This window comes from Salvelinus sp. IW2-2015, linkage group LG4q.2 (assembly GCF_002910315.2).
Source record: "Salvelinus sp. IW2-2015 linkage group LG4q.2, ASM291031v2, whole genome shotgun sequence".
Classification (NCBI taxonomy): domain Eukaryota; kingdom Metazoa; phylum Chordata; class Actinopteri; order Salmoniformes; family Salmonidae; genus Salvelinus; species Salvelinus sp. IW2-2015.
The window spans coordinates 15,000,614-15,017,791 of NC_036843.1; the positions used below are offsets into that span (position 1 = coordinate 15,000,614).

At 42.5% G+C, this 17,178-nt stretch overlaps 1 protein-coding gene across 2 annotated transcripts in view; it reads left to right on the top strand.

Moving 5' to 3' along the window:
* The first annotated feature begins 6,087 nt into the window (after nucleotides 1-6,087).
* The window catches only part of LOC111963394 (all trans-polyprenyl-diphosphate synthase PDSS2), a 24,715-nt gene continuing 13,624 nt past the window's right edge, over nucleotides 6,088-17,178 (top strand). Inside the window, exons 1-2 of one of the 2 annotated variants that reach the window (XM_070443403.1) lie at nucleotides 6,088-6,765; nucleotides 12,539-12,688. In XM_070443403.1, coding sequence (XP_070299504.1) covers nucleotides 6,521-6,765; nucleotides 12,539-12,688 — 395 coding nt within the window. In that variant the 5' untranslated portion in view covers nucleotides 6,088-6,520. The remainder of the gene's footprint in view (nucleotides 6,766-12,538; nucleotides 12,689-17,178) is intronic. The other variant, XM_023986811.1, reaches the window with a different exon arrangement.

Genomic DNA, 17,178 nt, shown 5'->3' on the forward strand with positions numbered 1-17,178 from the left:
CTAGAGATTTGAGTGCTAGTCATTTAGACATGTTACTATGGTGGTTTGCTTGAAACAGGTCGGTATTACAGACTGGGTCAGGGAGAGGTTAAAAATGTCAATGAAGACACTTGCCCCCTGGTCAATGCATGCTCTTTGTACGCTTCCTGGTAATCCATCTGGCCCGGGGCCTTGTAAATATTAACCTATTTAAAGGTCTTACTCACATCGGTGAGAGAGAGCGAGATCACAGTCGTCCGGAACAGCTGGTGCTTTCATTCATGGTTCAGTGTTGCTTGCCTCGAAGTGAGCATAGAAGGCATTTAGCTCATTTTGCAGGCTCGCGTCACTCGGCAGCTCGCAGCTGGGTTTCCCTTTGTAATTTGTGATAGTTTGCAAGCCCTGCCACATCCGACAATCCACTTCATGGAGGTATTTGTGCCCCATTCTGTCTGCCACTGCTGGACAGGTGTTTCTTATCTGTTGCCATTACAGATTTACAATATAAATTGTGCACGCCTCTGACAGGTGAGGTGGTCCCAGTCAAGTTATTGAGCTCTTCAGTATGATAGAATCAAGGAGTTTGGGTAGAACTCAGTTACAGCACTGGCAAAGTCCTAACACACTTGCATGCTCACCATGATCTTTCTATGGTAAGACGAGGCCAATGCCCTCCTATTTCACATATTAGCTACATGACTTTCCACTTGGTGTATCTACTGTAAGGTGGCTGACTTCTCCTCCAGTAGGCTAGAATTTCTTTTACTATCCTCAATGCAGATGAAGAAAAGGAGAAGCATCATCATCAATCCACAGAGGAGTCCCAAAAAGGGGAGCTCCTTGTTCTAAATAAATTTTCTTGAAATAATCTCTCTCTCTCACACACACACACACACACACACACACACACACACACACACACACAGCTGGCAGTGTATTGTTCCTTTGTAACATGTTACCTTAACTGAAATAAAATCATTTTAAACTTGTTTTTACTGTAGAATAGTCTAAACAAAATGTTATGTAGCACAGCTCTTTCCACTCCACCAGATCCTCCAGATATCTGCAATTGGTTATACCACAATGTTAGTGTAATTACACAGCTATACGAGCAACTTTTGATCCATGGCACAAAGCCTCCAGTGATGATCCATGGCACGAAGCCTCCAGTGATGATCCCTGGCAAGAAGCCTCCAGTGATAATCCATGGTAAGAAGCCTCCAGTGATGATCCATGGCACGAAGCCTCCAGTGATGATCCATGGCAAGAAGCCAGAAGCTTGTTTACCACAGAGAGCGTTTGATTGTATCTGTATCCTCAACCTTTCCTGGCTGGAAAAGTACCAGGATGTTGTCTCTGGTTAAGAACCTCAATTTGGAGAACTGAATTTGAAAACTGAATCTGAATGCATCTGAGAAGTTGAATATTTGAAACTTGGATAAACTTGAAATTATAGTTCGTAAAATTGATTTACAGACAATGAATGCAATATCTACCATATTGAAACTGAATATATAAATATAGAATTTTAATATTTAATTACATTTTAATTGTATTTTAAAACTGAATGCAATATTCTGTCACGTTCGTTGGAATAAATATCGGACCAAGCTGCAGCGTCATATGGTTTTCACATATTATTTAATTGAAAACGCATAAAAACAACAAAGAATAAATGAAACAAACAACAAACCGTAACAGAGGTGCAACATGCACTAACTCAAAACAATATCCCATAAAACACAGGTGGAAAAAATACTACTTAAATATGATCCCCAATTAGAGACAACGATAGCCAGCTGCCTCTAATTGGGAGTCATACCAAACACCAACATAGAAAAACTAAACTAGAACCCCACATAGAAAATAATAACTAGAAAACCCCCCAGTCACACCCTGACCTACTCTACCATAGAAAATAAGGGCTCTCTATGGTCAGGACGTGACATATTCTTTGGATTTTGTTTCAAATAATTAAATACAAGTTAAATTTATGAATTCAATGATTCAATTTGTGCATTGCAATTTCAAAAGTATTACATCTAAATTCAATATCCTAATAAAAATTCTAAATTATGGAATATGTGACACTGATGATTTCTCAGAACTGATGGTGTCTACAGTTGTGGATAGATGGAATACTGACTTGGCAGGTTAGGACAATTAACGTGGTGTGTTAGGATAATTCAAGTAGCAGGTTAGGAGAATTAACATAGCTGGTTAGGAGAATTAGGTTAGAAAAAGAGTTAGGGCTCCTAAGTGGTTCAGCGGTCTAAGGCACTGCATCTCAGTGCAAGAGGTGTCACTACAGTCTCTGGTTTGAATCCAGGTTGTGTCACATCTGGCCGTGATTGGGAGTCCCATTGGGTGGCGCACAATTGGCCCAGCGTTGTCCGGGTTAGGCCGTCATTGTAAAAAATAATTTGTTATTTAAAATAAATTCATAATAATTGAATTATTGAAAATTTGAAACATACAATATACTTGCAGTGAAGCCACTCAACAACTACATCATACCAGTCATCCAACAGATTCCCATTCAGAGCGACACACAGAAGCATCCAGTGTCAATGCTCTGCTCAAGGGCACGTTGACCGATCTACCACCAGGCCAAAAAACGTGAACCCGAACCCTCCAAGATCCCCCCACAGTTCCCCAATAGCTGTCCCTCAACTATTCAAGACCCCTCCCACAGTCCCCCCCCAAGAAGTAAAATAAAAAATACAATTAATTCCATTCCCCACCCCCAAGAACCCCCCAATGCACCAACAACCAAGAGAATGAACTAAAGAGAAAAAAGGAAAAAAACAGAAGAAAACAGCAAACAACAATACAAAAAAAATAATAAAACAAAAAAATAAATTTACAACAAAGGACATCAAGGACAACTAAAATCATAACAGCAATGTCAACTGTATATGTTTGTGTGCATGTCTGGCACTATTACATGTATATGTGTGTTCTTGTATGTGTTTATTTGAATGAGAGTGTGTGTATATGCATGTGTACAAACACCTGCATGGCATCAGCCTCAGGCAAACCGGCATTAGTTGTAAAAACACTGCCCCTCAGTGTCATTCAAATGTATTTTTTATTATGTTTTATTTTGACTTTTAAAAAAATCTATTTTTTAAAACTTTTATCTTTGACCATTATTCTATCTCCCACACAGCAAGAATTTGTTCTTCACTGACTTGCCTAGTTAAATTAAAAAAAGTAAATAAAAAAAGCTAAAATGCTGTACACCATCTAGCCACAACCGTAGAAGCCATCAGATCAGAGAAATCATCAGTTTCACCACACCTGCCACAAAACACAAATGTAACAACTTTGCTCCAAACTACACAAATTCTAGCCTACATGGTGGCACCATGTCAACTTTGATAAGCCTACTGTACATGACTTCTCAAAAATCACATCACTAAGACCACACTCAGTCAGCTGTATAAGGAATTAAGCAAACAGGAACCCAGTCACCCAGAGGTGGCGGTCCTAGTGGCCAGAGACTTTAATGCAGGGAAACAAATCAGTTCTACCAAATTTCCATCAACATGTTAAATGTGCAACCAGAGGGACTCTAACCCGGAAGCTTACAAGAAATCCTTCTATGCCCTGCGACGAACCATCAAACAGGCAAAGCGTCAATACAGGGCTAAGATTGAATCATACTACACCGGCTCCGACGTTCATCTTATGTGGCAGGGCTTGCAAACTATTACAAACTACAAAGGGAAGCACAGCTGCGAGCTGCCCAGTGACACGAGCCTACCAGACGAGCTAAATCACTTCTATGCTCGCTTCGAGGCAAGCAACARTGAGGCATGCATGAGAGCATAGTGCTGTTCCGGACGACAGTGTGATCACGCTCTCCGTAGCCGACGTGGGTCAGACCTTTAAACAGGTCAACATACACAAGGCTGTGGGGCCAGACAGATTACCAGGATGTGTGCTCCGGGCATGTGCTGACCAACTGGCAGGTGTCTTCACTGACATTTTCAATATGTCCCTGATTGAGTCTGTAATACCAACATGTTTCAAGCAGACCACCATAGTCCCTGTGCCCAAGAACAAAAAGGCAACCTGCCTAAATGACTACAGACCCGTAGCACTCACGTCCGTAGCCATGAAGTGCCTTGAAAGGTTGGTAATGGCTCAAATTAACACCATTATCCCAGAAACCCGAGACCCACTCCAATTTGCATACCGCCCAAACAGATCCACAGATGATGCAATCTCTATTGCACTCCACACTGCCCTTTCCCACCTGGACAAAAGGAACACTTATGTGAGAATGCTATTCATTGACTACAGCTCAGCGTTCAACACCATAGWACCCTCAAAGCTCATCACTAAGCTAAGGAWCCTMGGACTAAACACCTCCCTCTGCAACTGGATCCTGGACTTCCTGACGYGCCYCCCCKAGGTGGTGAGGGTAGGTAYCAACACATCTGCCARGCTGATCCTCAAMACTGGAGCTCRCCAGGGGTGRGTGCTCAGTCCCCTCCTGTACTCCCTGTTCACCCACGACTGCATGGCCAGGCACGACTCCAACACTATCATTAAGTTTGCAGACGACACAACAGTGTAGGTCTGATCACCGACAACGACGAGACAGCCTATAGGGAGGAGGTCAGAGACCTGGCCGGGTGGTGCCAGAATAACAACCTATCCCTCAACGTAACCAAGACTAAGGAGATGATTGTGGACTACAGGAAAAAGAGGACCGAGCACGCCCCCATTCTCATCCACGGGGCTGTAGTGGAGCAGGTAGAGAGCTTCAAGTTCCTTGGTGTCCACATCAACAACTAAATAGAATGGTCCAAGCACACCAAGACAGTCGTGAAGAGGCCACGACAAAGTCTATTCCTCCTCAGGAAACTAAAAAGATTTGGCATGTGTCCTGAGATCCTCAAAAGGTTCTACAGCTGCAACATCTAGAGCATCCTGGCTGGTTGCATCACTGCCTGGTACAGCAATTGCTCAGCCTCTGACCGCAAGGCACTACAGAGGGTAGTGCGTACTGCCCAGTACATCACTGGGGCTAAGCTGCCTGCCATCCAGGATCTCTACACCAGGCGGTGTCAAAGGAAGGCCCTAAAAATTGTCAAAGACCCCAGCCACCCCAGTCATAGACTGTTCTCTCTACTACCGCATGGCAAGCGGTACCGGAGTGCCAAGTCTAGGACAAAAAGGCTTCTCAACAGTTTTTACCCCCAAGCCATAAGACTCCTGAACAGGTAATCAAATGGCTACCCGGACTATTTGCATTGTGTGCCACCCCCCAACCCCTCTTTTTACGCTGATGCTACTCTCTGTTTATCATATATGCATAGTCACATTAACTATACATTCATGTACATACTACCTCAATTGGGCCGACCAACCAGTGCTCCTGCACATTGGCTAACTGGGCTATCTGCATTGTGTCCCACCCACCACCCGCCAACCCCTCTTTTACGCTACTGCTACTCTCTGTTCATCATATATGCATAGTCACGTTAACCATATCTACATGTACATACTACCTCAATCAGCCTGACTAACTGGTGTCTGTATGTAGCCTTGCTACTTTTATAGCCTCGCTACTGTATATCGCTAGCCTGTCTTTTTACAGTTTTTATTTCTTTACATTTTTTGCACTATTGGTTAGAGCCTGTAAGTAAGCATCTCACTGTAAGGTCTACTACACCTGTTGTATTCAGCGCACGTGACAAATAAACTTTGATTTGATGTCAATGACGCTACTTGAGAAGAACAATTCAATCCTAAATCGACAGAAAATACAAAAATGCATGTTTTTCTTTTCATTTTTGTCATTATTTCGCTATTAATGTTGAATCCTTCACAGTTCATCAAAATTAAACAATGTTTTGTCCATTTTAAATCCACAGGCAACCCAAATCTTTATAGAGTGGACTTCATAACTAATTTTATAAAATACATGCACATCTAATCTTTTTGGTGATACTAACCACAAGACAGCGTTCACTTGTAGCCTATTTGAAAACTGATTCCAAATGCTGATAAATGGGGCACAACCATGGAAATAGAATCCATAGATTCTATTTCTATGGGCATAAGGTACTGTTGTAAACGTTTTGCGACATACCGTAGGGCGTTTCGTCAAGATGGCGGCCTCCTGTGTCAATGCTTAACTTTTTGGGTCGTGTGTTGCGGAATATTTACAATACTTTATAGGATATCTCAAAGGGAATAAGTATCAAATTAAGTAGGATGATAACCCAGCATTATACTCAGGACATACGTGGCGCCGTAATGTAAAGTACTTAATTTAATATGACATTGTCGCCAGCGAGGATGACACGCATCATAACGTTACAGGTGTTGCTAACATGATATATTGTAAATATGGACAGCTAGCTAGATATCTAATTTAGTAAGTTAATTTAATTGCCTACCATCGTTTAGTTTATTTGTTTAATCGACTTATTCTAGCTTGTGCTAAGTTTTGATCGAAAACTCAAGGGTTTGTTTTACCCTTGTTTCAACTTGAATTAGTTAAAAACCTTCAGCTGTAAAGATGACAGTAATTTGGTTTCGACTCTCGTGCATCGGTTTGTTAAACCGTGGACAGAGGAACATAAGTATTTTCTCCAACGCAACGCCTTCTAATTTGAATAAAGTGGTCTCGGATGCAGAGAAAATCGTGGGTTATCCGACCTCCTTCATGAGCCTGCGCTGCTTGCTGAGTGATGAACTTAGTAATGTAGCAATGCACGTGAGGAAACTGGTTGGAACAAAACACCCGTTACTCAGCACTGCAAGGTATGGTTTACACACAAACATATAGTATTGCAAATGATATTACATCATGTTTGTAATGCAAGTATTTACATACACAATTTCATCATATACAAACAATGTAACTATGTTGGCTATCTGTGGTTTTAGAAGACTTGATTCTGTCAGTTATGACTGTGATGTCAATGACCATCTTCCCAACCATAACTTCTGATCAAGCTGATCCAACCAACTTCTGCCTCCTCGACTGACCAGGTCACCCCCACAACAATGTCCCAAAATATAGGAACAGTAAAGGGCTTGTTTTCTTTTCACATAGGCTTATAGCAGCTGGCACCATATGCCATCAGGCCAGTTCAGTTCCCTTTAAGTGACTCAAGCCATGCTGCAGTTAACCAGGGTATCAGTTTGTTTGTGCCATCATGACACTCCTTGCCATGGGAGTTGACATGACGGCACAAACAGATCTGGTACCAGGCTATGCCTCAGTTTGCAATGTGAGAAGAAAATAGACCCATCCACATTGGGTGCACCTACTGTAGGTCAAATTAGGTTGTATTTAGAGTGCACAATCCTATTAATTGATTTACTGAGGAAAACCCTGGGTTTCTGGCCCCTCAGTACAGGCTACACTATAGGCTATGTGCAAGGGTTAAAGTTCTCCGTCATGGATTCTGGAGAGGTCATTTTTAAGATCAGTGTAGAGGGGGGTTGGCTTGAAGATGACAGCCTTATACAGTAACCAATACATTTATTCTCAAATATTTATTTTCTCTTTTACGCTGTTGCACTGAACTGAGGTGCATGATTGTTGATGACACTCCGTTGTTCAGATGAAGGGAATTAAATAGTCTATAATGCATACCACAGTAGCGCTCAGCCCAGACAGTGGTGTGTAGGCTACTGTAGGTGTTGGCAAAGTCATTCAAAGCCTATAATTTATCACTCAGGATGATACTTTCCAGTGCTACTATATTTGCCATGGAATGTTGTTATTAAAACAGCCCCATAGTAGAGTAGTTTACCTATTTACCTAGTCGGCTTGTTGTTGTTGTGTGTTCTATGTGAGATAAATATTCCTCTCCAGGCACATACAAGTTCCGAGAGCCATAGGAGGGAAACGTATTCTGACAAGCAGTCAATGCACAACAATTCTTAAAGCGCGACTACCTTTAAAAAGCAACGAATCCCTTTGAAAAGGGCCTATGTGGCATCGATATGAGTCAGAAACAGTTATTCTAGTGTCACCATGTACTACGAAGTGTAAATAGGATCATGTTGGTCATAAAGTCAGTCTCGTATAAAAGGGTTTGGAATATCCGTGCGTCACAACAGGTAAATGAAGGTTGGGTTTTGATTTGACGATATACATTAGCCCACTAACATGGGGTGAACAGCTGCGGTAATTGCTCTCTATCCAATAGACCATGAGACCGACCTGCCCAGTAGACTTTGTTTACAATAGACATGTCACACATTTTTTTACTTGAGAAATACTGCACTAAACACCTTAGTTAAATGTAAAATTGCCAAACTAAACATCCATGGCAAAAACTTAACTCATGAAACCTGTAATAAATGTTTATCGTAGATTCATGCTGGAGATTTTGTGAAGTGAAATAGGATTCCGCATCAACAGTGTTTCATGGGGGACAAACATCATTAACCAAACGCGGAATCGGTCAGGAAACACACCTCCAAGACTGAAATCTAGTTTTTCTAATGTACAACAGAAAAACAAACGTGCCAATTGGAGTGTTCAGTGGCTCTTTAATGCAATTGCAGGAAAATACATTTAGGCAAATATACTTTGAAAGCAGTATGGACCTTTGTTTAAAAAAAAAAGAGCGGGATCCTGGTTTTATGTTGTTACCATGTTTATTTCTCTACTCCTTCAATTGTGTGGAATCATTTTACAAATGCAGTTTTACAACCTGAATTTCAAGCAGGGTTTAGGAGCAGCTGCGCAACAGTTTGTCATGGGATTTTTTTGTTGTTGCTTTGTCAAAGATGCTGTTATTGAGAGCAAGTGTGATGACTGGATGGTTGTCACAGCTTAAGCCCCATAATTAACCGTCCTTATGTCTCAGACAAGTTTTAATTTGTTGTTATTTTGTAAGCTGTTTCATGATTTGTACCGCTCCCTGAGAAAGATGCTGGTGTCTTCTCTTGTGTTTTTTTTAAGCTGTAGAGGACTGAGCTGGGTAGAGTGTCTACCCTCTTGTGGCTTGTATTGGCAATTCAATTGTCTCCTCTCCTTGAGCAGTGCCTACTGGTATTGTCAACAAAGTGATGTGTAGACGAGTGACCTCAGACAAATAGTCATCCAGTAAATGTAAGCAAAAGAAAAGCCTGGAAAAAAACTGCCTACACTAAATCAAATGGAGGATTGACATAAGAAAATAAGAGATTGTTTCAGATGATGCAATGGAAACCAAAATAATACAATTAGTGTGATTTTCCTTCAGAGTTCTAGCCTACTAAAGGGTGAAGCAAAAGAAACACACTCAAAATGTGTCTAATTTCAATGATAAGTTCCATGGAATCTGTGCTGTGTAGATTGTGTTAGGGCCAAGTGCTGTCAAAAACTTGATTTTCCTGTGTTTGATACAATGAGTGTGAATCCAGGTGAAAGCTATGATCCCTTATTGATGTCACCTGTTAAATCCACTTCAATTAGTGTACATGAAGTGGAGAAGACAGGTTAAAGAAGGATTTTTAAGCCATTTCATTGAGATATGAATTGTGTGTGTACCATTTAGAGGGTGAATGGGAAGACAAAAGGTATAAGTGCCTTTGAATGGGGTATGGTAGTAGGTGCCAGGCGCACCGGTTTGAGTGTGTCAAGAACTTCAACGCTGCTGGGTTTTTCCACACTCAACATTTTCCTGTGTGTATCAAGAATGGTCCACTACCCAAAGGACATCCAGCCAACTTGACACAACTGTGGGAAGCATTGGAGCCAACATGGGCCAGCATCCCTGTGGAACACTTTCGACACCTTGTAGAGTCCAGCCCCGACGAATTAAGGCTGTTCTGAGGGGTAAAGGGGGTGCAGCTCAATATTAGAAAGGTGTTTCTAAAGTTTTGTATACTCTGTGTATATATTTCCAAACTGAGGTTGGAGTAATACTGTGAAAATTATGATAATGCCCTTTGTAAGAGCTTTTTGAAAAGACAGGTGGCAAATCACCAGGGGGTAAATTTGTTATTAGACCAATAAGAAAGACTTCCAAACCACTCTGCCAATAACAGATCGTTTTCGGTTTTCCCGTCCCCACTCAGACCACTCCCAGACAGTCCTAGCAAAATTCTTGCTTGAGAGATTTCTCTTTGCTAAGAAGCCATTTTTGTTTATCTTTTTAGTTGAAAACAATCAACGGTATTTAATTGTTACCCAGAAATTATTTGATATTGAGATAAAAAACAGCTGCTTTGTTCATTTAAATGCTCAACCCCAAATGAGTGTGTAACATGAGTAGGCAGCGTGACATGAACTCATCTAAACATTTGACCTTGGTGTTCCCTTTTCCTTTCTTAAACAATTCAGTTCAGCTAAGTCTGGAGTTACAGAGTGTGGCACTGCAGAACAGAGGAACTTTCACTTTGTTGCAGGGAAAGACCTTGACCCAGTTTGACTTTTCTCTGCAAGTGGCTTCCATTGTTTTCAACTGCGTTTTTGTCGTCACATGTAGGAGTTCAGGAAATATTTAGAGGTAGATGCCAAATCTTATTTTGTACACTAAGGAGTTAATCCAATTGCTACCCTCAAGTGATTCTGTTCTCAATTAAGAAAATGGTTATTGATGCTTTGCTCCAAAAATGGTCTAACTACATGTGATACATTTTAAGAGCTGTGCAGTACTAGGTCTATGTACTTGACCAACAGATAAGATTCAGAGAGCGCAGTAGTGGTGCTACCCATTAAAATGACATTGACCCATCTCTCTTTCTCTCTCCCTCTTTCCCAGCACTCATCCCGGCCCCACCCCTTTGCAGGAAGGTGGTTATGATTGATTGATGTGCCATGGTGTGGCGACTGGCATAAATATTAATCAACTGCCATCTTCAGGCTGCAGACTTGGCCAGTCTCGCCACAGGCAGAGAACATTTTTAGTGTGGTTGCTGTTCTTTCAATTGAAAGCTATAGGAATTTCTGTGTAATTTCACGCCTCATAATGTCAGTTTTTACCTCTCAATAAATATTTTTGGGTTTGATGTAGGAGAAATTTTAGAAACCTGGCAAAAGTGTACTGAATTTTGTTGAGGTTAACCTAGGCTACATGCTGTTATTTTTGTGACAATTATGAACACAGGAAAGTATCAGATGACAACTTGTTTCATGTGATGGTTTTCCTTAGGTTCCACTGAGATAGGGATTTAACAGATAAAATTAGACCTGTCAGTTTCCGTACTTATCTATTGCACTTACCATATCTCCCATCTTCCCTTTTTATATATCTCTATTCCCCTCTCCCTGCCCATCTCTCCCTCTCTCCCCATCCTTTTCTCTTGTTCTGTTCCTCTGCCTCTCTTTCTCCTACTCTTTCTTCCTCTGCCTCTCGCACTTTCCCTTCATTCTCTGTCTGTCTCTTTCGTCCTCTCCTTTGCCTCTTTCTCTTGGTGTCTGGGCGCAGGCGGAGTGGGTGGTGCTCGGTGTCTACTCAGGGCTCTAACGAGAGTGTGATTCATGGCACGGGGGGCTCCCTGGGGACAGGATTAGATGTTCTCTGTCTAACCGCTCCCTCGGGACCACAGTTATTTTATCTTCACAGTGGCCAGCCCACCACTAGAGCCTTGCAGCTCTGCTTGAAATGTGTGTGGGGCCCCGTTCTGCTGGCAAACAATGTGTTGTGCCACAGCTGATCAATATGGTTCGGTCTTTAATTAATCATTAGTCTCTTGTCTAAGCTTGCTTGTTTAAAGCTACACTCTGAGATGTATTTTTTATTTTACTACAAAAGGGTGGGTTCCACCAACAAAAATGCAAGCAATGGAGAAATATTCCAAGGTGCATTCCATGACATGAATTTTCACAAACAGAACATTTTTTGTTTTTCCCTCACCTCCCTTCATAGCTGTGCTCTCAGGTTGACACTTTCCCCTAGCAATTAAAAAAAAGGTTGTCTGGCAATTCAGCTACTGAAAATGTTTATCAAACTCTAAACTCTTGAGTTGATGTCTTGAAGGTATGCTCATTGAATATAAAGCCCTCCACCACTTCTTTGACAATGCAGTTGAATTAATTATGATTTTGAAAGGCAGTTGTCTCTATGAGTGTGTTGACCTTTCTCTATGTGTCACCCCCATGAAGCAGCAATTAGCCATTTTCTTTGCTTAGCATTGATGCGAGGGAATAAAGGGATTTTTGGGGCGCCCCTGGAGAGAGGCGTTGAAAGCTACACACAACCTCATTAATATAGTGTCACACCACCTCTCATTTCCATACAATTACTGGGAATTTTCTTTGTCATTGTTAAGAGGCTGCTTACTTAGCCCACAATTGCACGCCAATTCCCTGCTTGTCATAATGGATTTTGGGATGATGAAAATACGTATATATATTTTTTTTTTACTCCTGAAGGACATTTTATTTAAATGTGTGGGAAAGATGAAATATCATACATGAAATGGAACATTTTGGCAAGTTCAAGATGTGGCCCAAGGCATGCCTGCATGCCTCTCACCTACAATTCATTTTTCTGTCTTCTTTCAAATGTATTTTCTGTGTATGAAAAGAGCATATCTCCACATGTATAAACCCTTACCCAGCAACAAATGTCTGATTGATGCCTAGCCCTCTTCTCAGGGGCTTCATCTATGACAGCAGAAACAACCTTCAGATGAGGGGCCTGGTGGTCCTGTTGATGTCCAAGGCAGCTGGTCCCAGCCAGCACACAGCCTCAGACCTCCTGCCCCAGGACATGGTCAGCGGCATCTACCCCAGGTAAACACGCCTCATGTTCCTCCATAGCTTTCTTTCCTTGTCTCCTTTCCTTCATTACCACTGACTTGATGAAAAGATGGGAAAATACTTTTCATTGCTCCTGATCTGACAGCACCCACACACACCAGCTCCAATTTGTCATTTTTTCCGATGACAACATTCACTTACTCACACGCAAGCACACCGCACACATACAGAATGTTGCCCAGAACATGGAATTTTGTGTGGAGATTACTCTACAACCATGCCAAGTGGTTACCAGAAGTCGCTGTTGTGTTTGGCAGGTGATATACTGGGTGTCTGAATGGCCTTTTTCTTGCTCCTAGCTGGCAAGCAGTACTGCCTCAACTATAGCTTCAGTGGAGAAGTCTGTCAAGCAGGGTGGGAGGGGGGCTAGTGTGGAGTGGCTGTAATGAATATGCTTACAGTCTGACTTATCAAGTTGTCGACCATCCATACGATTAGGGCTCCAGCTATTGAAATGACCAACAATTCAAAGTAAACAAAAGCAATACATCAGCTACTTCAGGATCCCCATACTGCAAAATGTTGCATCCAGTTTCATGAGGATTGTGTCTTCTACTCAAATCACATTTAATTGTCACATGCGCCGAAGCCGAATACAACAAGTGTAGACTTTACTGTGAAATGCTTACTTACGAGCCCTTTCCCAACAATGCAGAGTTAAAAAGTATGAAAAATTAAAATGGTAACACAATAAAATAATAGTAACGAGACTATATATTATTATACTATATTTAGCCAGCAGCATACCACCCTGCATACCACTGCTGGCTTGCTTCTGAAGCTAAGCAGGGTTGGTCCTGGTCAGTCCCTGGATGGGAGACTAGATGCTGCTGGAAGTGGTGTTGGAGGGCCAGTAGGAGGCACTCTTTCCTCTGGTCTAAAAAAAAATATCTCAATGCCCCAGGGCAGTGATTGGGACAATGCCCCAGGGCAGTGATTGACACTGCCCTGTGTAGGGTGCCGTCTTTAGGATGGGACGTAAAACGGGTGTCCTGACTCTCTGAGGTCATTAAAGATCCCATGGCACTTATCTTAAGAGTAGGGGTGTTAACCCCGGTGTCCTGGCTAAATTCCCAATCTGGCCCTCAAACCATCAAGGTCACCTAATAATCCCCAGTTTACAATTGGCTCTTTCATCCCACTCCTCTCCCCTGTAACTATTCCCCAGGTCGTTGCTGCAAATGAGAATGTGTTCTCAGTCAACTTACCTGGTAAAATAAAGGATAAATATAAAAAATAAATATACAAGGAGTCCCAGTACCGAGTCAATGTGCAGGGGTACGAGGTAATTGAGGTAATATGTACATGTAGGTAGGGGTAAAAGTGACTAGGCAATCAGGATAGATAATAAACAAACAGAGTATCAGCAACGTATGTGAAGAGTGTGTGTGTGTTTTGCGTCAAAATGCATGTGTGTGTGTGAGCGTATGTAGTCTGTTGGAATGTCAGTGTAGTATGTGTGAGTGGGGGGGGGTAAAGTCCAGTGAGTGTGCATAGAGCCGGTGCAACAGAGTCAGTGATGTGTCATGATGATTAACTATATTACATCATACTCCCTGTCCTTTGTATTTCTGTCTGACCCTCTCTCTCTCTGACGCTCTCTATCTGACACTTTCTCTCACCCTTCTCCTTTCTCTCTTCCCCCTGCCCCTCTTGCTCTCACTTTGTTTCGCCCCCTCTCCTCTGTTGAAGGAATGTGGGCTCATTAGCACCTGGGCCAGAGCACTGATGGGGGGATTGATTTATACCTCCAGGGGAATTTTCTCCTCCCTCCTGACAGACAGAATTTGTAAAATGTCTACCACTCCAGTGCCCAGTACTGATGGCTCACCAGGGAACTCAACATAGAGAGAGGGCCAGAGGTGTATGGAATCAGAAAGATGGAGACAGAAGGAGAGACGGACAGAAGGGAGACGGACATAAACAGATACACAGAAGACAAAACAGACAGATACCCAGAGACAAAACAGACAGATACACAGCTGTATTGCAGGGTATTGCGGACCCTGTAGAGGGAGGAAAATTGAACAAAACACTCAGGACAAGGGGCGTGTTAGGGGCGGGAACGCCTCAGCAAGATGGCATGAGTTGCTATGCAACCGACTGCCGAAGCTATTTATACACAAGTCCCCTTCTCCCCTTTTTCCTCCCCTGGCTCCAACACTGCTTATCATGAGTTGTAGACCTGAGGCAGAGACTGCGAGGCTTCTTTAGGGGTCCTAGTGTGGGGTGGGAAGGGTGTCTGTTGGAGTGGTGGTGGTGGGAAGGGTGTCTGTTGGAGGAGTGGTGGTGGTGGGAAGGGGGTCTTTGGAAGCTTGGTGGGTGGAAGGGTGTCTTTGGAGAGGGTGTTGGGGAAGGGTGTCGTGTTGATTGGTGAGAAGGAAGTGTCTGTTGGAGGAGGTGGGTGTGGAAGGGTCTCTTGGAGTAGGATGGTGGGGTGAAAGGTTCTTGAAGGTGGTGGGGGGAAGGTTCTGTGAGGAGGAGTTGGTGGAAGGTTCGGCGAGAGTGAGCTTTGAAGGGTGTCTGTTGAGAGTGTGGGGTGGAAGGGTTCGTTGGAGGGAGTGGTGTCGTGGAGCTTCTTGAGAGTGCGTGTGTGGAAGGTGTCCTGTTTGAGGAGTGGGGTGGGAAGGGTGTCTGTTGGAGGAGTGGTGGTGGTGGGAAGGGTGTCTGTCGGAATAGCTACCAGTGCCAACATTATTATTGTTTAGCTGCATTTGTACAGGATGTACTCAATACCCTGCTTTATACTTTTGCTGCAGTAGCAATACGCTCAGTATTTGTCTAAGATTTGTACCCAGGTTAAGATTTGATGTAAGTTGTGTGACCAGATAAATTAATCAACTGCATTGAATGTTGAATCCATGAATCAAATGTTAAATTAGCCTAAATGTTGAGAACAATTTATCTATGTAATTTTCATCCCTAACTTGTAGTCTGTTAAAACATATTAATCCTGTGTGTTAATAACATCAATGCAGTGGCAGGGATTGAAATGAAAGACATTGTCAAAGAGAGGCCAAATGTACTACTCTTCACAGAAGGGGGACAATGGGTATGATTGAGCAGAGAAATAAATTACATTATAGCATTTTAATAACAACTCTCTGAGCAACTGTAGAACATGCAATTACCTGCTGCCAGACAAGGCATGCATGTGTACGGTGTATTATGGGCAGGAACAACTAGAATTGACAGATGACTGGATTTGAAATGTCTAATCAGGACTGTTTCACACCATCTGAAAGATGGCCCTAAAGTGTCCATCAGTGCACCCATCCCTGGCTCCCTCCACAGACTGATCCCCCCCGTCGGTATGTCTGTCTTGCCCTGGCAGGCTCAGCCCATATGGAGGGGGGATCTAATTATCCCCCAGCAAAGACTGAATCAACGTTTGATTATAGCCTCCCTCAGACCACGTTCAAAGGCTCCATTCAAAAACAATTTGCATGTATTTTCTCTGGTAATCAAGAATAGCTGTTATTTCTAATGACTTATTTATTTTTCCTCAATAATGGAAAACTTTTTATTTTTAAAATGTATTTTAAAGATGCGTTCAGGAAGATTAAAAATGACCTTGTTGTTTTTTTAAACCTACTGTTTTGGACTTGATGCGTGAATGCATGGCTCATATATGCATAATGAACCATCTGCAGTCCAATCCCAGCGGTTGAAAGGCACCGAATCCTTACATTCTTATTACCTGGCATTATTTAGTGCACGAGATACGCGCAAGTTCATGTCCTGTAGTGAGCGCGCGCTCTGCAGCGAGATTACCTGGATACGTGACTTTAGCATTAGTTATTTAGATAACAACGAAAATACATACAGTGGGGAGAACAAGTATTTGATACACTGCCGATTTTGCAGGTTTTCCTACTTACAAAGCATGGAGAGGTCTGTCATTTTTATCATAGGTACACTTCAACTGTGAGAGACGGAATCTAAAACAAAAATCCAGAAAATCACATTGTATCATTTTTAAGTAATGAATTTGCATTTTATTGCATGACATAAGTATTTGATACATCAGAAAAGCAGAACTTAATATTTGGTACAGAAACCTTTGTTTGCAATTACAGAGATCATACGTTTCCTGTAGTTCTTGAACAGGTTTGCACACACTGCAGCAGGGATTTTGGCCCACTCCTCCATACAGACCTTCTCCAGATCCTTCAGGTTTCGGGGCTGTCACTGGGCAATACGGACTTTAAGCTCCCTCCAAAGAGTTCTATTGGTTAAGTCTGGAGATGGCATAGGCCACTCCAGGCCGTGAAGATGCTTCTACGAGCCCTTTTAGTTGCCCCTGCTGTGTGTTTCCGGGTCGTTTCATTGCTGGAAGACCACAGCACGACCACATCTTCATGCGCTTACTGAGGAAGGGAGGTTGCCAAGATCCTCGCGACTACTGGCCCTCCATCCTCCCTCAATACGTTGCAGATCGTCCTGTCCCTTTGCAGAAAACA